This window comes from Rana temporaria, chromosome 2, assembly GCF_905171775.1.
Source record: "Rana temporaria chromosome 2, aRanTem1.1, whole genome shotgun sequence".
In the NCBI taxonomy this organism is placed as follows: Eukaryota; Metazoa; Chordata; class Amphibia; order Anura; family Ranidae; genus Rana; species Rana temporaria.
In genome coordinates, this window is record NC_053490.1 from 93067839 (window position 1) to 93089966 (window position 22128).

General features: G+C 42.3%; 1 protein-coding gene across 2 annotated transcripts in view; it reads left to right on the forward strand.

Moving 5' to 3' along the window:
* LATS2 (large tumor suppressor kinase 2) overlaps positions 1-19262 on the forward strand; it is an 82196-nt gene extending 62934 nt beyond the window's left edge. For both annotated transcript variants that reach the window (XM_040340530.1, XM_040340531.1), the window contains 5 exons: positions 767-2289; positions 8709-9291; positions 11921-12103; positions 15611-15717; positions 17869-19262. In XM_040340530.1, the coding sequence (XP_040196464.1) occupies positions 767-2289; positions 8709-9291; positions 11921-12103; positions 15611-15717; positions 17869-18366 (2894 nt within the window). In that variant the 3' untranslated portion in view covers positions 18367-19262. The remainder of the gene's footprint in view (positions 1-766; positions 2290-8708; positions 9292-11920; positions 12104-15610; positions 15718-17868) is intronic.
* The last annotated feature ends 2866 nt before the right edge of the window (positions 19263-22128 follow it).

Below are 22128 nucleotides of genomic sequence, written 5' to 3' on the forward strand. Positions count from 1 at the left end.
TGCTTTACAGCAGGGATATGCAATTAGCGGACCTCCAGCTGTTGCAGAACTACAAGTCCCATGAGGCATAGCAAGACTCTGACAGCCACAAGCATGACACCCAGAGGCAGAGGCATGATGGGAATTGTAGTTTTGCAACATCTGGAGGTCCGCTAATTGCATATCCCTGCTTTACAGCATCCTTTTTCAACCAGGGTGCCTTGAGGTTTCTTCAGGGATGCCTTGGCAAAATGCCTAAAAAATTTCCAAAAATTGAGTGCCCCCGCAGCAAGCTGCTTGCTATGGGGGCACCTAAGCCAAGTCACAGGTCCCTGTGTGCATTCGGACATGGAGCTGTGGCCTGGCCTCACCCCTTCTCTCTCCTGATTGGCTGACTGACTTTGACAGCAGCGAAAGCCAATGGCACACTTGTTGACATCGCTGGACAGAGATGTGGCTCAGGTAAGTATTAGGGGTTGCTGGGGCGGCTTCTGCACACAGAAGGGTTTTTATCTTGATGCATAGAATGCATTAAGATAAAAAAAAAAACTTCTGACTTTGCAACTCCTTCAATAAACATTCTACTTTGTCACCATGAATATTTAGAGTCTGCATAAGCAAAAAACAGCATATTAAAAAGGTAGGAAGGTGGTGACTAAAGAAAATAACAGAATTTGATAATGGGAGGAAATTTTTGATTTTTCTCATTTTGATCTAGAACTTAAATAAATGGAAATCTTGTCTGTTTATATCTGATATATTTCTTTTTCATTTTATCATATTAAAGGTAAAGGCACAAGCCCAAATAATGTTCTTCATCGATCAAGTTTTGAAGGACCAAGTGAACCATTTCCACCATATCATCCAGTTAATAATCCACCATACGAGGGACCTGGCTTTCCTGCTGATGGTTCCAATGTGCTTAATGATGTACCACGGCAATACATGGACTACTTGCTCTCTGGTCCCCAGGCTGGGGCTATGAATGGACCATCACAGAGGCAACCAGCACACAACTCTCCTGGAAGCCACCAACATCAGCAGAAGGCTTATGCCACCGGTGTTGAGTCTCCTGCAATAACTTACACTATGGGGAACCACACCAGTCAAGGTCTACCCTTGCAGCCATCCCATTCTTCAAACAGTCCCCATTATAGCCGACAGCACCTTATTGTCCAGGGGGACCCTATGGGATACAGTGTCCAAAGAACCCCATCATTTCAAAACAAAATGCAACAAGAAAGCAATTATGTAAATATTCAGGGCAAAGGTTCAGTGCCACAAACTAGCCCAGGTCATACATATCAACAAGCACCAGGAGGCCTTTACATGCCACATCCTCACCACAAGCAGTCAAGTCCTTCCTCTCACCAGATGCTGGTTATGTCAAGGGGATCTCCCTATGGAAATGAGTATCCTGACACACCACAGAATCCTTTTCCACCATCACAGAATAGCCTAAACATGGATATATATGATATGGGTGGTGTTTGCCAATGGTCAAATACCCAGCACCGCCGTGATTCTCTTCAGGGGCCTGGAATAGATACTTCTCCACGACAACATGTCTCTTTTAGAACCGAATCCCAAGTACCAAGCAGAACCAACTCTTTCAATAACCACCAACAGTCTAAACAGGTGCAACTTCGGCAAACTCCTCAAAGCAAACCTGATCCAACAATGGCTTCACTTAATACCATCACTACTGTTACTGCCACCCAGATTCTCCAGCCAGTGAAGAGCATGAGGGTGGTTAGACCAGAGCCTCAGACAGCCGTTGGTCCATCCCATCCTGGATGGCTAGCATCACAAGCACAGATGGCAGAAAATGTAGAGATGCATGAGCCACATCCATTATCTGTCAGTGGGCCAGGTCCTTATGGGATTGAAGTGGATTATGGCAACCAGGACATGAGATTTCCACCACCACCTTATCCAAAGCATCTTTTTCTCCAGAACAGCTCCGAACAGCATGATATGAACTCTTTAAGTAAAGGTGTAGAGCAGAACCTTCGTATTGTTGATAATGTAACTTGCAACCAAGCAGAGGAAGCCAGTGCAGAAGTAAAACGTGAGAAAGCAAGCAAGAGTTCCAAGACCACGAAATCTGGAAAGGACAAAAAGCAGATTCAGACATCTCCTGTACCAGTGCGTAAAAATAGCAAAGACGAGGAGAAGAGGGAATCCAGAATTAAAAGCTATTCTCCTTTTGCCTTTAAATTCTACATGGAACAGCATGTGGAGAACATCCTGAAAACCTATCAGCAAAAGATCAATAGAAGGTTACAGTTGGAACAAGAGATGGCAGAGGTAATTGCTTTTTGTTCTCTTTTATATGTATATTGATTTTTAAAAACATTTTGGTGGAAGACATTGTCTATTCTCAAAACATCTTGTATTCTTTTCACTGAAAATAAGATGTTCTTTGAGTGGTTTACTCGCCTCTCTTCTCCTCCTTATTTTGGTGTCAATCCTGTGCTGCTTACTGTTGCACTTGCCAATGAATTAAAGCGGGGGTTCACCCAAAAAAAAATGTTTAACATTAGAATCAGGCGAGTTGTTAGAAGCACAATCGGGTGTTTTTTTTTTTTAAATCGTTGCCGCATTTTAGCTTGCACATGAATGGATAATAAAATCAGCAGAGCTTCCCCTTATTTTCAGCAACTCCACTTCCAAGTGCACTTTCAATGCAATATAAGTGCACTTTGCACTTGTAGTGCAAAGTGGATTTGCTTTAGTAAATAACCCCCAAAGTGTCTCACACTGCAGATATAAAAGTAGGAAGTTTAAAGGGGAATATAACCTAAAAAACAGGCTGACAAGCAGGAGTTTTATGACAGAAGAGAACTTATTAGTCTTTTCTGCCATAACTGCTTCTCCCTTCCTTGTCAGCGTTAATGTACACTGAGCCATGCATGCACAGCTCTTTGTTCCATAAAGATGTGAATCCTGTGTGCCCGTGTGTTTGCATGGGAGTGACGCTATCGCAGCCTAGCCAATTGGGTGGCTAAACATTCCAAAGACTGGGAGTAGACTGAAGCGCTGGTGACCAGCGAGAGCACTGACGACATGTCGCTGGAGGTGATTGTTTGGCAGGTATGTCTGCCATAATGCATTGATAGCCTGATCATACAAGCCATTATGACTAACAGCTCCTGGGGACCCATTTAAAAAAATAAGTTACAAACCTAATTCTTCTTTAGGGCATGAGTGCTATGCAAAGGAAGTGCATCTCTTTGGCCCCTTTCACACGGATGATGCGATCAGGGCCACCTGTCGGTCTTTCAGACAGACCTGATCAGAGGGACAGTGCATTCCTATAGACAGGCAGTTGTAAACACATTTGTGTCCTTTTAGACCCGCCTACCTCCCGGTCCACTAATAAAAAAAATAGGAAGGGAATCTTTCTTTTTCTGCTTAGGTGGATCGTATTGGAGGGTAGTTTATTATTATTATTATTATTATTATTATTATTATTATTGTTATTATTATACAGGATTTATATAGCGCCAACAAGTTGCAGGGTTTTGAAGCTGTTGTAAGTACAGGCATACCCCACTTTTAGGTACACAATGGGGTTTATTTACTAAAGCTAGAAAGTACAAAATCAGGCTCACTTCTGCATAGAAACCAATGAGCTTCCGGGTTTTATTACCAGGCCTAATTGAACAAACTGGGGTTAGAAGCTCATTGGTTTCTATGCAGAAGTGAGCCTGATTTAGTATTTTTTTAGCTTTAGTAAATAAACCCCATTGTGTACTTAAAAATGGGGTATGCCTGTATTCAGGTGTGTTTTTATTACCTTTTTTTTTTTTTTTTTTGAATGACAATGCCTCGAAGTTATTCTCATTGGGCTTAGGGATGTATAAAGTTAAAATGGCTTTAAATGTTCATGCAGTATAGTGACTGATCAGACATTGGTATGTATGCGGTAATAGAAGCAGGTGGCAGAGCTTCTTAGGATAGACACATAGACAGATCATGGGCACCAATAAGGAATACAACTTTGTTAAAATTAGAAGAAGCTGTCATTTATTTACTATATTTAGTGGCATTTTGCTGCTCCACATATTTCCAGATAGTCTAATTCTGACTATACTGTGAACAGCTGTGGAGAGAGTAATCTAGCCAGAATTCTTGAAGCTTTCCCTCTGCCTCCAATTCTGTTTGTATTTATGAAAATAATGAAATTCCCTATTCAGTAATTATTAAAAATAGCGCCCTAAGGAATGAGTCGCACTCCAGTATCCCAGCGGTTTATTACTCCTAAGAATAGGAGACCAAATATTGTCCGGCTTGAAGAGGAATTCTTCACAAGAGTCAATAAACGCATTTAGTTAATGCAGGGTAGAAGATTTCTCAAAACATAGTATGAGAGTAGTGAAGGACAAATCCCATTTTTATATTACGTTGTATTACAGGCTTCAATATTTACTTAAAGGGACACTAAAGGCAAAAAAATGTTTGATTAAAAATAACAAACATGTTATACTTACCTCCGCTGTGCAGTTCGTTTTGCAAAGAGTGGCCCCGATCCGTGTCTTCTGGGGTCCCTCGGCGGCTGACTCTGCTCCTCCTCGCAAAAGCTTTCCACCTTCATGCGAGCTCCCTCGCATGGTGGAAAGCTTTTGCGAGCACGCTCTCGTGATACAGCGGCGGCCATAGCCGCCGACTGTATCACTCGGCCCGCCCCCCGGCGAGCCGCGTCATCCGCTGTGATTGACAGCAGCGCCAGCCAATGGCTGCGCTGCTATCAATCCGCCCAGCCTGGGCAATCGACGGCCAGGCTGGGAACCGAATAGGATGACGAGAACGCGCACGGGACTTTCGAGTGGAGAGGTAAGTAAAACGGGGGCTCGGGGGGTGGGGGGGGCGGTGCTGTCAGGTGTCATGTGCATAGGATGCATTAAGGTAAAAATATGTTTTACCTTTACAACCCCTTTAAACTAAGCTTTACAATTTAAGGCCAAATCTAAAGCCTGGTACATACCTGTGCATTTTCAGTTTTGCAGAAACGCACTACAGTCCATATAACATGGTTTCTTATAGGTCATGTTCACCATCTATGCATTTCATATGTGTCTATGGAACCTTTCTGGTTTTTGGTTCCATAGACTTCAATGGATCAAAAACATGTATTGAAAAATGCAAAATGCACATGAAATATGCAAACTGTAACCTGTATAGGTATGAATCAGGCCTGCCTCAGTCTTTGTTTTATTATTGCCGTCTGTCCCCCCCACTGGGAGGATTGCCTCTTACCTTGTCTGTCTAAACCACCAGGACAGGGAGATTGGCATCACCTGGCAATGAAGACACAAAGGGCAATAAAAAAAGAAAATCGAAATGCCAAAAGAAAAAGTGCTTTTTTCCATTGTGTTTGGCTACATTGTGAAAATTCCCAATCGCTTAATTTCTTTGTGACATAAAATATAGTTTTGGATGGAGTTGGGCTTCAGATTGTTGAACATTTTATTTATATGAGTAAGTAGTATGATATTATGTTTTGCTTTTCTTTGTAAGAATATTCTCAGCTTGCCCCATAGCGATAGCGGTTACGATTTTAGCTGCACAGCTGAATGACTGGCTTGTGTATATTTTTGTAACACTAATTATACCTCTATTTTTACCCAAATCCCTGCTGATAGTGAATGCAGCTTGCCTGCACTGCGTAGGGCTCAATACAAGTCATGAGCACTGATGGCGGTAGGCGGTCAGTCAGCGCTTTGTTCGTGCTGCATATTTCTAGAGGTGTAGGATGTTTGCGTGGTGCGGAAGATCCTAAAATGTTTTCGTTTGCTGATTAGGAATAATTGGCACAAGTTGGTTCTCTTGTGTGTGAGGCTGTACTTTGATTTGAAACCCTTCATTTTTATTCCATCTTTGAGGTCTAAATAAAGCACAACAAAAGCAGGTTACTGTTATTTCTGTGCTTTATTTCCTATGACTAAAGTTGACTGTAGACAATGTTAGGGAAAACTGCGCTATAAATATTTCCATGAAGAAGAAAAAAGACCCCATCATAAATTCAAATATACACCACATATATTCGCGTATATAATCCTTATGTCAAGGCTTGACAAATTTTGCTTTGAACCTAGGAGCCGGTGATCTGCCGAGCTGGTTCCGGCTATCGTGAAAGTTCCTTCAAGGACTGCGCAGGCGCAAACTTGCCAACGGAAATCTCCGAACCTCGGCCGGCATCCAGGGCGACGTGGATTTCGAGGAAAGTGGCCAGTCGGCCTCACGTCCTCGCTCGGACGGCTCGCTCCGCTCCCTAGCTCTTTTTTTAACATCCTCCAATCCACGGGGATGTTAAAGAATGAGCCTGGATGCCGGGCGAGGTTCGGAGATTTCCGTTGGCAAGTTTGCGCCTGCGCAGTCCTTGAAGGAACTTCCCCGTTAGGGGAACCTTAAGGACAAGTCACCGGCTAAAGAAGATAGGAGACAGGTTTTTTTTTTTTTTTTTAAGTGATTGTAAAAGATAACCTTGTAAAACAAGCCAATCCTAATCTATATGAAAGGCAAAACATTTTTGTATAGATATAAAAAAAGGCTTTATAATGTATTTTTATAATTTTACATGCCCTCTGTTCTCAGCTGTATAACAGCTGAGGGGAGGAAAAGCAGGAGCACACTGAGCTTCTCCGTGAAAGGCTGTGCAGCGGGGGCATGTCAAAGACAAATCTGATCTATGGAGGAGAGCACACTGAGTTCCAAGCATAGCTAGGGAACTGACCACAGAGTGCTCTCCTGCCTATTGTGGTCAGTTTTAATAGGAAAGTAGGGGAACACCAAGGATTTTATGCAAAGGAAGCAATACAAAGCGAACGGGAGACTTTCTCAACAAGTAAATGGTTCAGCAGGCACTTATCGGGAATATGGGGCCAGATTCAGATACAATTACGTTGGTCCGCGGCAGCGTAACGTATCTGATTTACGTTACACCGCCGCAGGTTTACAGCGTAAGTGCCTGATTCTCAAAGCTCTTACCTGTAAACTTGCGGCGGTGTAACGTAAATGCGCTCGGCGCAAGCCCGCCTAATTCAAATGGGGCGGGAACCATTTAAATTAGGCGCGTTCCCGCGCCGAACGTACTGCGCATGCTCCGTCGGGTAAATTACCCGACGTGCATTGCACTAAATGACGTCGCACGGACGTCATTTGTTTAGACGTTAACGTAAATGGCGTCCAGCGCCATTCACGGACGACTTACGCAAACGACGTGTTTTTTTAAAATTCGACGTGGGAACGACGCCCATACTTAACATGGCTTAGAACAACTAGGGCTCAGCCCTAATTTTACGCGGCGTAACTCGACAGAAACAACGTAAAGTTAGATCGACGGGCAGCGCGGACGTTCGGGGATCGCCGTAACTAGTCATTTGCATATTCTACGCCGACCGCAATGGAATCGCCACCTAGCGGTCGGCCTAGAATTGCATCCTTAAGATCCAACAGTGTAAGTCAATTACACCTGTCGGATCTTAGGGCTAGCTATGCGTAACTGATTCTATGAATCAGTCGCATAGTTAGAACGAGCGGAACACAGAGATACGACGGCGTATCAGGAGATACGCCGTCGTATCTCTTTTGTGAATCTGGCCCATGATGTTTTGGGGCTTTAAATAAAGGTTTTTGTTTTTTTTTTGCTGTAAGGAACTGCTCTGCATTAACTGACAATTTTGCGGTCATGCAGCACTGTACACAAATGAAATGTAATGTAATTTTTTTCACACAAATAGATCTTTCTTTTGGTAGTATTTGATCACCACTGGGATGTTTATTTTTTTGCACTATAAGCAAAAATAGATTGACAATTTAGAAAAAAAAATACGGTATTTTTCACTTTTTGTTAGAATACATATTCCATAAAAAGAAAATCTTGATACATTTAGGCCAAATGTATTCTGCTACATGTGTATGGTAACAAAAATCCCAATAAGTGTATATTTTTTTTTTTAAATAGTAATGGTGGTGATCAGTGACTTAGAGCCGGGACTGTGATAGTATGGCGGTCATTCTGCCACTGACATCACCAGTGACACTAATACAGTGATCAGTGCTAAGAAAATGCACTGTCGGTGTACTAACGACACTGGGTAGGAAGGGGTTAACATCTGGGGCAATTAAATAGTTAACTGTGTGCCTAGGGCAGTGTTTCTCAACTCCAGTCCTCAAGGCGCCCCAAAAGGTCATGTTTTCAGGATTTCCCTCAGATGAAATGGCTGTGGTAATTACTAAGGCAGTGAAACTGATCAAATCACCTGTGCAAAATAATGGAAAGCCTGAAAACATGACCTGTTGGGGCGCCTTGAGGACTGGAGTTGAGAAACACTGGCCTAGGGTACTGTTTGGGATGTGCTGATTTTCAAAAACCAGCACATCCCTGCTGTCCTGTCACTCGCTCCGACAGCGGGTCCCGGGCCAATGATTCTGGTGATCGGTATGTAACCCTTACCCGGAAATGCAGAAACGCCTGGTGCCGACAATGAATGAGCTGACAAAAAACCCAGGCGCCAGGATGCCAATTCCGATGCCTGGGATTTGTCAAACTGTGTGTGTGTGTGTGTGTGTGTGTGTCGATATAGATGCATGCCAAAATTCCATGTGCAAATGTGTAAACACATGTCAAAAAAACACTCTTCTAGTGTGAACCAAGGTGAAATGGTACTATTGTTTTTCTTTTTTAGCACTCATTTTTATGAAATGTCTTTTGTAAATTGTAGGCTGGTCTCGGTGAAGTTGTCCAAGAGCAAATGCGGAAAATTCTATACCAAAAGGAATCCAACTACAACAGACTAAAAAGAGCCAAAATGGACAAGTCTTTGTTTGTGAAGATTAAAACTCTGGGCATTGGTGCCTTTGGTGAAGTATGCCTTGCCAGTAAAATGGACACCAAAGCTCTTTACGCCATGAAGACTTTGAGAAAAAAGGACGTGTTGAACAGAAACCAGGTGGCACACGTCAAAGCTGAGAGGGACATCCTAGCGGAGGCCGACAATGAGTGGGTAGTGAAGCTTTACTACTCCTTCCAGGACAAAGACAACTTGTACTTTGTGATGGACTATATCCCGGGAGGAGATATGATGAGCCTACTTATTCGAATGGAAGTGTTTCCTGAGCACCTGGCCATGTTCTACATCGCAGAGCTCACTCTGGCCATTGAGAGTGTCCACAAGATGGGGTTTATTCACAGGGACATCAAACCTGATAACATCCTTATAGATCTGGATGGCCACATAAAGCTAACGGACTTTGGTCTTTGTACGGGATTCAGGTGGACACATAACTCTAAATACTACCAGAAAGGTAGGTTCTTCTGTGGTTGCCATGTTTTCCAATTCACATTCTGAAATAAACATTATAGTCCTCTCTGCTCAGGGGTTAGTTGGCATTAATGTGAAAAGCCTGTCCTCGAAAACAGACTGATGGGTAAGGCTCCATGCGAATCGTCATGCAACGTTGTACACATAAATTAGCATGACAAGTTGCAGGCAATTGATTTCAATTAAACTTTCAAATCCATGCAACTTTGTAAAGGTTCCTGTACTACTTTGATGCAACTTGAGTGCCAGAGCGTGTACAGGTCGCATTCGAAATCGCACAATTGTGGCGGAAGCCTAATGCTATTAAGTATATATTTCAGCTGTTCCTTATTCTGTGGGACGCCACATTATCTCAGCAGATGTTAATGCTATTTTAGCAAACCTTTCCATCCTGATAACTGTATTCCTATTGAAGCAGGTCTAATTTTTTTTTTTGATTCAGGTTGCTTCTATTAAAGAACCATGAATGCCTAACTCCATAAATGTTATTTTTGTATGGGTGAGGGGTGGGGGCAGGGTAAGAGTGCAGAAAGGTTGGGCATAATGGTTTTTATTGCTTTCTTTACCTATCTATCAAAAATTCTCTCCTTTCTTTTCTTTCCCCTGGTATACCAGGAACCAGAAACGAGGGAACATATTCAAAGTTGGATCAGTACCGACTCTACCAACAAAAAAAAGGAAATATTTCTGTTGGCATTGTTGTTGCAGATTTTTTTTTATCTAGTGAAACCATTGTCATTGGATAGTAAGTGAGGGGATTGCAATAAAACAATAAAATAAAATATGTGAGGATGTGTAGTCTTTTGCACAGGTGGTTGAAATTATGTGCTGTATATATTTTGCATTTACTTGTTTTATATATTCACATATAGCTAGAAGAAATAGACACATATTATATGCACTACAGTCAGTTTGAGGGGAATCCAATTATTTGCCATTCTATTTTTGGGTTGTGAGAGGAAAGTAGAGTTACCAGAAAGAAATTTTACAAAGGGAAGAACATGCATACATATAGACTTTCTTTCTTTTTCGGTGGGCACTGATCCCAGTTCACAAGTACCGGCCTTTCTCCTCACTCACCAGCCCCCCACCTCTCCTTTCGTTCTCTCTCTCTCCCTCTCGTTCTCTCTCTCCCTCTCGTTCTCTCTCTCCCTCTCGTTCTCTCTCTCCCTCTCGTTCTCTCTCTCCCTCTCGTTCTCTCTCTCCCTCTCGTTCTCTCTCTCCCTCTCGTTCTCTCTCTCGTTCTCTCTCTCTCTCTCTCTCTCTCCCTCTCGTTCTCTCTCTCTCTCCCTCTCGTTCTCTCTCTCTCTCTCTCTCTCGTTCTCTCCCTCTCGTTCTCTCTCTCGTTCTCTCTCTCCCTCTCTCTCTCCCTCTCGTTCTCTCTCTCTCTCCCTCTCGTTCTCTCTCTCTCTCCCTCTCGTTCTTTCTCTCTCTCTCCCTCTCGTTCTCGTTCTCTCTCTCTCGTTCTCGTTCTCTCTCTCTCGTTCTCGTTCTCGTTCTCTCTCTCTCCCTCTCGTTCTCTCTCTCCCTCTCTAGTTCGCTCTCTCCCTCTCTAGTTCGCTCTCATTCTCTCTAGTTCGATCTCGTTCTCTATCTCTTCTCATTTCTCTCGTTCTCTATCTCTTCTCATTTCTCTCGTTCGCTCTCGTTATCTATCTCTCTCGTTCTCGTGCCTTGTCATAAGACGTTTCAGCCATGTGACTAATCTTGCCTCCAATCACGGTGTTCTCTGCATTGTTCAGCAATCTTCCATTTTAAAGACACAAAGTAAAATGCAGACCCCAATGTGGAGTAACATTGCAGTGTCCGGTGGAGGTCTTTTTTGTTTTTTTTTTGTCCGCTGGTCCAACAGAAGCCGGGGTTTGGCCGGCTTCTGTCGGACAAGCATGCTGAAAACCCAGCAGCCGACCGGCTCCCAATTGGTGCTCTCAACCCATGGCTGAGAGTGCTGACTGGAGTGTTCGGGGGGGGGGGGGAATACAACAGCTCAGCGAGGGAGATTGCTTTACTAACGTTGGACTGTTAGTACAGTGGCTCCGACCGGAGCTTTCAAGTTTTTTTTTTTTTCCGAGTGGAACGAAAAAAAAAATCGATAAGTGTGTACCAGGCCTAAGACTTTCACCCAGAATCTTTTGCCGGTTTCCAAGCTTATTCTTGCCAAAACATCTCATTTAGGCCGCTGTTTGGCTATGCCCCCTCCCTCGCCTGATTGGCTAACTGACTTTGATAGCAGCGGGAGCCAATGGCGCTGCTCATGTGTCTTGGCCAATCAGCAGGGAGAGTCCTGGACAGCCGAGGCATTCGTGGACATCACTGGAAAGAGATGGGGCTCAAGTAAGTATGAGGGTGGCTGATGTACACAGAAGGTTTTTTATTTTAATGCATAGAATGCATTTAAAATTTAAAAAAACTTCCGACTTTACAGCCCCTTTAAATTTATTAGTTATTGTGAGAAAACTGTTGAAAATAGAGAAAACTAGAGAAAGATGCATCATAGTTTTAACAGCAATGTAGGTTCTACATATCTAATTAATTTAAATTTGAATACACGTCTACCTTTAACCCATAAAAAAATAATTAACATATTTCCTTTCTTGTAACTTTAATTAAAGGGAACCACATTCGGCAGGACAGTATGGAACCCAGTGAGCTGTGGGACGACGTGTCTAATTGCAGGTGTGGAGACAGACTGAAGACATTGGAACAGCGAGCTAAGAGACAGCACCATCGATGTCTTGCTCACTCGCTAGTAGGGACTCCCAATTACATTGCCCCTGAAGTCCTCCTGCGCAAAGGTGAGTGGTGTAAAAAGAGATCAGCTGCAACCATAAGGCTAAGCCATACAAGACCTTACTGTAGGAGGACCTGGAGTGCAACTACAGGCAGCAAGTACAAAGAATCAGTAAACGTTTTATCCCATCTTGGACACACAATTGTGCTGGAGTGGGAGTGAGGCTAAAGCAGGATCAGAGAGGTGTCTGAACCAGAGAACACACCGGCCTGGATGTATTTGGCTCAGATTCAGGGTCATTCAGAAGATCCAAGGAAATGAGGATCATGAGGTGGCTATTGGGATTTTATGGATGATGCTGGCATTGTCAACATGACAATTTGAGGAATTAATCAGGTGTGCACTTGCACATTAAGTCCTCATAGACTTGTATATGGGCATTTCCTTTTTGGCCTGAATGTAATCCAGCATTTGCCAGACTTCTTTCAGTTATGACAGCCTTTAAATTTATACAGAATCTCGAGGCATCCCAGTTTAAAAAAAATAAGTATCTCTCACCATCAATAGGAGGGGATTAACTAGGTACTAGACTCGAATTAATCCCCCAAACTGCCAGGTGTTTTTAACCACTTAAGCCCCGGACCATTTTGCAGCTAAATGCCCAGGCCAAGTTTTGCAATTCGGCACTGCGTCGCTTTAACAGACAATTGCGCGGTCGTGCGACGTGGCCCCCAAACAAAATTGGCGTCCTTTTTTCCCCACAAATAGAGCTTTCTTTTGGTGGTATTTGATCACCTCTGCGGTTTTTATTTTTTGCGCTATAAACAAAAATAGAGCGACAATTTTGAAAAAAATGCAATATTTTTTACTTTTTGCTATAATAAATATCCCCCAAAAACATATATAAAAAAAAATGTTTTCCTCAGTTTAGGCCGATACGTATTCTTCTACCTATTTTTTGTAAAAAAAATCGCAATAAGCGTTTATCGATTGGTTTGCGCAAAATTTATAGCGTTTACAAAATAGGGGATAGTTTTATTGCATTTTTATTATTTTTTTTTTTTTTTTACTACTATTGGCGGCAATCGGCGATTTTTTTCGTGAATGCGACATTATGGCGGACACTTCGGACAATTTTGACACATTTTGGGGACCATTGTAATTTTCACAGCAAAAAATGCATTTAAATTGCATTGTTTATTGTGAAAATGACAGTTGCAGTTTGGGAGTTAACCACAGGAGGCGCTGTAGGGGTTAGTGTTCACTTAGTGTGTGTTTACAACTGTAGGGGGGTGTGGCTGTAGGACTGACGTCATCGATCGAGTCTCCCTTATAAAAGGGATCACTCAATCGATACGCCGCCACAGTGAAACACGGGGAAGCCGTGTTAACATACGGCTCTCCCCGTGCTTCAGCTCCAGGGAGCGATCGCGACGGAGCGGCTATAAACGAATAGCCGCGCCGTCGTCCCGGATCGCTCCCCGAGGGAACCCGCCGCACGCAGCGGAGGGGGTCCCGATCGGACCCCCCACCCGCTAGAAGGCAAGGACGTGTATATATACGTCCTTCTGCCTGTCCGTGCCATTCTGCGGACGTAAATAGTCGTGTGGCGGGCGTTAAGGGGTTAAGCAGTCTTTCATTTATTTTTATTTGGCTATTGAAGCTTCTATATTTAAATGTTCTGATCCCTAAGCAGCTTGGCATCACCCATTTTACCATCTTCTGCCCCCGTGTTATTGTTGGTGGAAGGTGGTCTAGTATAGGTCAAGAGGGCTAAGCACGATAAGTCTATCTATAGACCATCACTTATCCTACTAAAAACAACATAAAAATCTTTACAAATAAAAAAAAAAAATAGTATTTCATTAACTTTGGCTGCAGGGAGCCTGAAAAGAAGTGATTAGACACACTACACTCGTGATTTAGCTCTTGAATGTCCCGATTATGTTCATGTAGATGAGAAGAGTGATACAGAGGTCATGCTGTTTCTTTGTAGCGGTTTTAAGAACTCCTCCATCTAGGTACCTGGAACAGGACGAGATGAGCCATCTGACCCCATTAAATAAACATGCCTGTATTTGGAGGTGTTGTTTGGAACTGGCAGAAGGAAAACCAAAAGCAAGCTAAAAAAGTATTTTCTCTCAAAAAGCAGTTTATGTACAGAGCCAACTGCCCACACAAGTAGTATCAACATCAGAAGTAAATGGGCTTTAAGGGGAGTTCCAGGCTTTTTTTTATGTTTATTAAAAGTCAGCAGCTACAAAAAGTGTAGCTGCTGGCTTTTAATGAACATACACTTACCTGGTCCACGTGCCGCTGGGAGCTTCGTTCCGGTCTCCCCCTTCACCGCCGGCACCTCCACTGCAACTGTGGGCACCCGGCCGTGACAGCTTTCGGCTTCACAGCTGGGCACTCACTGCGCATGCACGAACGGTGCAGCGCTCCCTGATTGGACCACTTAAGCGACTTGGTAACCGGTCATGGGCCACAATAAACGGAGCGGACGGATGGCAGGTCCATGCCTGCTCTGCATATGCAGAGCTGACATGGACACAGCCCACTATACTCTCTCTTTTTTCTTTTTTGCGGATCGGATTGGAGGTAGGACACAAGTCGGTTTACATCTGCAACTCCTTAGAGGTGAATGGAGGGTCCAATTGGGTCAAACTGACCATGCAAAAGGGGCCCAAGGCTTCTTTCACACTGATGCACTGTGATTTACCGACACAGTGTACCTTTGGCTTTCCTGCACTTTGCAATAGACTTCTATTATATTCTGCATATTGGGTGCATTTTCAGAATGTGTCTGGCTCAGTGCAGGTAACCCGCAGGTGCGCTGCTCTGCATCTTTGCGTCATTTTGAAAGCAGCCCAGTAACCACTGCAGAACACATATGCCCATATATACACACTGTGATTTTAGTAATAACTGACCTTTAATAACAGTATTCTATTCCATCCCAGAGCAGGAGGTCGTGGGCCACATCAGAGGGCTCCGAGGGCCACATGTGGCCCCACTGCCAATGGTTGGGCACCCCTGTCCTAAAACAAAGCTCAAGTGCAAATGGAGCCTTGTGATTTTGTACATTAGATAAGTGGTTGAATATCACCATCGACAATAAACAAACACAACCATGCATTATATACCAAGTATATACTCCACTAGTGCATCTGTCCTGAATAAGCACACTCATGTCTTAAGACAAAGCTAAATCCATGGCATCAGATATGGGATTGGCCCAAAATGGAAATGATATTCTGAGGCATTTCCACAATACTTGGCGTTTCTAAAATATGCCTGTTTGGTAGGTCCCTAACTATGGCCCGTCATACCAAAATCCATTTAGTATTCTTGTTACTTCTTTCCTCACTATGCTACCGTACCCACGGCTCGCGCTGTGCATGTTTTTGCTTCTATTTTAAATGAGATAATTTGCAAAAAAAAGAAAAATTCAGAAAATATTAAAGGGAAGGTAGGATTATTACCACACTACACTTTAGGTTCAGTTCACAGAGATGGATGAACTCATTTTTGTCTTGTTGTGCTAAGTTGGTCTATTCATGTTTTGCAGGATACACTCAGCTCTGTGATTGGTGGAGTGTGGGGGTTATTCTCTTTGAGATGCTAGTTGGACAACCTCCTTTCCTAGCATCCAACCCAACAGAAACACAGCTAAAGGTAAGTTCTTCAGGCCACATTTGTTTTCGTTTACCACTTAATGCCATGCAACGTACCGGTATTTCGCCTGACTTTGAGTAATTATACTGGGATGATGCCTGTAGCTGCAGACATCATCCTGGTATTGTTTTCTGTAGAGCCAACAGAGCTCTTTCTTGTAAAAGCAATCCAAGCGGCTAAATAGACCACCTCCCCCCACTGCCGCCACTTTGCTGGGCTCTCCTTTCCCACTGAGGAACCTGAGATTGTAGGCAGTGGTTCTGCCAGCTGACCATAGAGCTGATTGGGGACTGGAACTGCCCTGATCATCTTTTATGGTTTAAGAAATCAGAAGTATTTTGTCACTTCCAGTTTCGCTGGTCGTAAACAAATCGTAAGAGGTTTGTAGAAAGCATCGGATCATACTGATCTTGGTATAATCCAAAGCTTTTACGGGCAGAGGAGACCCCAAATGGTCTCAGTAAAGGGGACCTGTCACTGCCTATTGCTGTCATAAGGGATGTGTACATTTCTTATACGAACAGTAAAAAAAATTTAAAGGTACAATGTGTAGAAGAAAAAAAGGCGCCCCTGTGTATGCGTGCAAAGGCGAATGCATGCATTGGTCCCACATTGGTATGTAAACAGGGATTGCACCAGACATGTGAGATGTTACCGTGAACATCAGATCAAGAGCAGTAATTCTAGCACCAGACCTCCTTTGTAAATATAAAGTGGTAACAGCTTTTTAAGCGTTGCCTGTGGGTGATAATAATTGATGTAGTTTGATGTGCGCAATTTTGAAGAGCATTTGGTATCTATTTACTCGGCGTAACATTATCTTTTATATTTTACTAAACAATTGGGTATTATCATGTGTTTTTGAACATTAAAATGTATTAGTGTATTTTGTCCCCCAAAAAAATGTGTTTGAAAAACCACTGTGTGACACAAACAAATTGCTAATTCCTCCATTTTATTCTCTAGGGCCTCTGCTTTAAAAAATATATATAATGTTTGGGGGTTCTATGTAATTTTCTAGCAAAAAAATACATATTTTTACATGTAGGAGAGAGGTGTCAGAATTAGACATGTGCACTGCCGAAAAGTTTGTTCATTTTCGTTTTTTTTTATCCGGGTCATTCGTTATGATCGAAATTCGTAACTTGGAAATAATAACTAACTAATATATTTTAGGCATTGGAATTTCCTTTCAAATTTGGCTGTTAGTCAACATAACGAAAATGAATTTATCCAAAGTTACAAATTATCCGAAATAACGAATGCTGCATCTAAACAAATGGAACACAATGAATTATAATAACAATAATAAAAAAAGTTTTTATTGTTGTTTATGAATTAGTTACGTTCCATTAGTTTAGATAAGGCATTTCTTATTTGGGATAATTCGTAACTTAGGATAAATTCGTATTTGTTACGTTCACTAACAGCCAAATTTGAAAGGAATTTCCAATACCTATAATTTAATAGTTAGTACCAGTAATAGTGAAGTTATTAGTTGTTATTTCAGATTTTTGAATTAAAAAATTTACGAATATACAAATTTGAGAATATTCTGAAAAATTCGTTAAACGGCTTTTTAACAAATTTCGACAAATATCCGAATTAACGAATTTGTCTAAATTCATAAAAAATTGGATTAAAAAATCATTTGGAACTAAACGAATTGCACATGTCTAGTCAGAATAGGCCATGAAGCTGCATTGTAATGCTGCGTTTATAGCAGTTTGGGTACATTTCCCATAGGATGCTGTGATTAAAAATTGTAAAACAGACACCCCAAAAATTCTCTTAAGGGCTTCTTGAAAAAAAAAATTGAAGGCGGACAATAAACAAAAATGTTTTGTCTAAATACCCATAACCCTTAAAAGCAAGGTCCACCTTTTGCAAAAAAAAATTAACGCACCTGTATTTTGTAATAAATTTTTTTACATACATTATATTCTGCAAATGAGCCTACAAAGTATTGCAGCTGCGTTCAGTGGAATGTGGGTGCACAGGCTCCCGCCAACTCTTCCTCCAGCTCTATGTCCATACTGAAGTAGGGACTTTCAGGTAGAGAGATAATTGTTGTATGATAAGAGGTCCATAATCCTTTTTTACCTTTTTTTTATTTATTATAATTTTTAATTATTTTGTATTGTTTTGTAGGTAATAAACTGGGAGAACACACTTCACATTCCCCACCAGGTTATCCTGAGCCCAGAAGCAACAGATCTAATTACCAAGCTTTGTTGTGCAGCAGAGAACAGACTGGGGAGGAATGGAGCTGATGAAATAAAGGCTCACCCCTTCTTTAATACCATGGACTTCTCTAATGACATTCGGCGGCAGCCAGCACCTTATGTCCCAAAAATCAGTCACCCGATGGACACTTCAAACTTTGATCCGGTGGATGAGGAAAGCCCCTGGAACGACAGCGGGGACAGCACAATGGCCTTGGACATATTCATGTCTCCCAACAACAAACACCCAGAACATGCCTTTTATGAGTTCACTTTCCGCAGGTTCTTTGATGACAACGGTTACCCATTCCGCTACCCTAAGCCGTCTCGTGCGGAAGCGCTGCCTTCTGAAGAGCTGCGGGAAGAAAGTACCGGTAGGACACAATCTGGTGAAACTGAAAGCTGCCAGCCAGTCTACGTGTGAACTAAACCGACACATTTTAGAAAATGTTCATAGTATTATTTGCCAACAAGATCTTTCCATTTCTGGGAAATAAATGCGACTATGTGTCCATAAAATGCACAGGATTCTGAAGGAAGTTGCCACCATCTTGCCATTAAATATGACAGTAAGGAGAAGAACATATGTATCTGAACAACTGGTGAACTTTGGATGTTCTTGGTACTTTTTTTTTTTTTTTGCACCTCACCATTTTGACCTTTACATATAACCGTCTCACAAGGCCATTTCTTGACGTGAGCTGGATATGCTTCGAAGGTCTCGGCAAATAACCAAAGATGATAAAGCCAGATGAAGGCTACAGTTTGTTTACTTTGTTCTCTGTATGCAAGCAACAAGATGTTACTCGGGGTAGTTGGACAACTCAGTTGGTCTGAACTGGCAGCAGAATATCACTTGGTGGGCGTACTACCCCTTTACTTTTCATGTCTACAGAAGAGGCACATTCTGTGTTTGGAGAACTTAAACCATATTCTTAAACCTCCATCCTTTCCGCTTGCTGCATTCTGGCTTTTAAAATTAGAAAAGGGTCCGCTCACTTCAATGTATTATTCCTATTTATCTTCCCACCCATCCCATACTGTGACACACAATAGCCAGTATGGCAGTGGACTGCAGTGCAGATAAAGTGAAATCTGCTGGGATCCATAATTATCGGAAATGTTATTTTGTGACCATTGAAGGAGCCTATCGTTCCACACAAAGTACATGCCATATATTTGTATTGTACCTGTAAAACATCAGTTACTGAAGACCTCAACAATAATCTATATATATATTTTTTAGAAAGAGCACTTATATATTTTCTAATATGTACGTTTATATATGTCTTTGCAGAATTTTAACATGACATAACATGCTGCTGTTTTTTTTTTCTATTGTTTTCATATGAGGTATTTTATTTGATTTCTAAATTGGAAAGACCATAAGGCTTGCCAGGATGGGGGGAGAGCAGTGTTTGGCAGAGGATGTTTATGGAAAGTGATTGCAGAAACTTTTAGTGTTGTGTTTTGTTTTTTTTTTGTTTTTTTAAAGATTCACGTGCCTTGAAATCCCATTTTAGTCAAGAGAGCTGTCTTAGGCCTGATTCACACCTATGCATTTTTAGTGCTTTTTGCATTTTGCAGATTTTCACTACAGTCCCTTTAACATGGTTTCCTATGGAACATGTTCTGTAGGGCAAATCTGCAAAATGCATAGGTGTGAATTAGGCCTTAATTGGCACTACTGAAGTCGCTCCAACTTTAGAAAAGTTTCCTGTACTACTTCAAGGTGACTTCTATCAGACTTGTGCCAATAGACTTTAATGGAAGTCGCCTCCAAGTTGGATCCTCATCTTATTTGATGTGATTTGGATTCGACATTACAGAAAAAAAAGTCGTTGTGGCAGTGTGAACCAAGCTGTTAAAGGGCCAGCACTGGCGAGGGAAAAAATTTTTTAGATGCCAAACCCAATATGCAGGTTTGGGTTTGTTGGCAAGCTGGGTCACATGCTGGTCTCTTATCTCTAATTGGAACAGATCTATCCAGTAGATTTTCCAGCACCCAACTGCTACAACCCAGTTGTGGGTGGAAATGTCTTGTAATTATGTGATGCAGTATGCTCTTGCATTCTGTTACCATAGCTACCAAATATATGTCCGCTTTAGGCTGGGTTCACACTATATGCAGAGCGGCTCAAAGCAAGGGATCCGGTGCGTCCCTGTTTAACATTTTAGGGGCAAATCTTTTGCCTGAATTTGGACCTGAAACAAAGCCAAAGACGCACAGGACCCTTCTGCAGTGTGGACCATGGCTGCCCCGGAAATGTGTGAACTGGCTCTATTGAGAGCCGATCACATTCTCCTGTCATGCAAATTGGATGCGGGGAAACTCTGCATCCAATTTGCATAAGTGTAAACCCAGCCTTATACTATAATGTAAACTGCTCCCAGAGGGTAAAAAAAAGAGCCCCCTTTTCCCTAAAGAGGAAGTATTTTTCCAAGTTGGGTGATCTGAAGACAAAAAAAATATTTTGTAAATTGTAACATAAAAAATTAATCTATATATAGAGATATATATTTACTAAAAATAGATTGCACCTAATTAAAAGCACCCCCCACACAATGTATGAAAGGCCTATAACCCCACAACATGTGACATCACCTCTGTGCAATATTATTCCAATGATTATTTTGCTTTTATAAAGAAAAATAATTCCAAGGGTGTTGTGCCATTCATTTCTGCCTTCTCTCCACTCCTTGGCTGCTGCGTCTTTGCCTGATAGGTTGTAGTAGGACGTGTGAGGAATTGTCTGCACGCTGTGTGGTCTGTGAGGTGTTCCTGCCCGCATGCATGTCCACAGGCTGGTCCTGTGAGACCCTCTGTAAGCGGGAGAAAGAAAGGTGAAGTAGTCATTAGTGTAATAGTGGTGTGATTGCTTATCAAGAGACCGTCGCCAGGTTAGAGGAAGATGGCAGCTCTGCGGGGGCTTTACTAGAGAATGTTGATGTAAAGACTTGTATGATATTTTTCTGTCAGTCATTGTCTGTAATACTCTGTATATATCTACAAAGCTTATTTTCCTGTCACATACTCACAAACGGGGAAGCCATTTTGTGAGCTGAGCCATAAACTTAAATGGCTTCTGGAACTTTTGCCAGGTATCTGGTGCATTTTAATAGCTAAATGAGTTTGGCCTTCCATTAATGTTGTGCTTGCCGTCTGCTCCATAAATCTTCTTGCTGCCTAGAAGTTATTTGCATAGCTGATATCTGCTCACGCTTTGTCCATTTTTTTCGTATTCATAATAAAAAGATTGTTGGATATTGCACACTGTTTACCACAACGTGGCTGTCCTATTAAAGCCCAACTCCAGTCCAGCTCTGGTTTTGGACAGGGAAGGGATAGATTCTTTTTACTGTCTGTGTCCCTATTGAAGAGATTTCCCCTCATTTTCGATCAGAGCAGGAAGTGAGGGTAAATTTCTTCAGTGGGATTTTGTGCAGGCTTTTTTAATTTCTCACACCTTAGATCTCCACTGCTAATTTCCACCAATTCTTGGAGATACAGCGGGTAAAATAAGTACCGTATTTGCCGGCGTATAAGACGACCCCCTAATTTTCCAGCCAAAATGTTGGTTTTGGGATATACTCGCCGTATAAGACTACCCCCTTCTTACTAGTCATGCCTCGCCTCACGGTGCCACCATTACATGCCAGACTGTGCCCCATTACATGCCAGACTCGCTGTGCCCTTACCTTATCCTAAGACATGCAGAATCGCGGCCGTCCATTTTTTCAAAAGCCACGCCTCCTACGTCTTCTGTTCCGTGATAGGCGGAACACTCAGCTTCATAGGAGGCACTGTGTTCCGTGTTCGCCTATCACGGAGGCCCTCTCGTCCGAGGACGAGAGGGCCTCCGTGATAGGCGGACACTAAACACAGGACGAGAGGGCCTCCGTGATAGGCGGACACTAAACACAGTGTCTCCTGGGAAGCTGAGTGTTCCGCCTATCACGGAACAGAAGAAGTAGGAGGCGCGGCTTTGAAAAATGGACAGCCGTGATTCTGCATGTCTTAGGATAAGGTAAGGGATGTTAGGTTACCGGCGTATAAGACGACCCCCGACTTTTAAGAAGATTTTAAGGGGTTAAAAAGTAGGCTTATACGCCGTAAAATACGGTAGTGAACATGTCACCATTTTTCTAGGTAATAATATTTTTAAAGGTGCCATCAACAATAAAA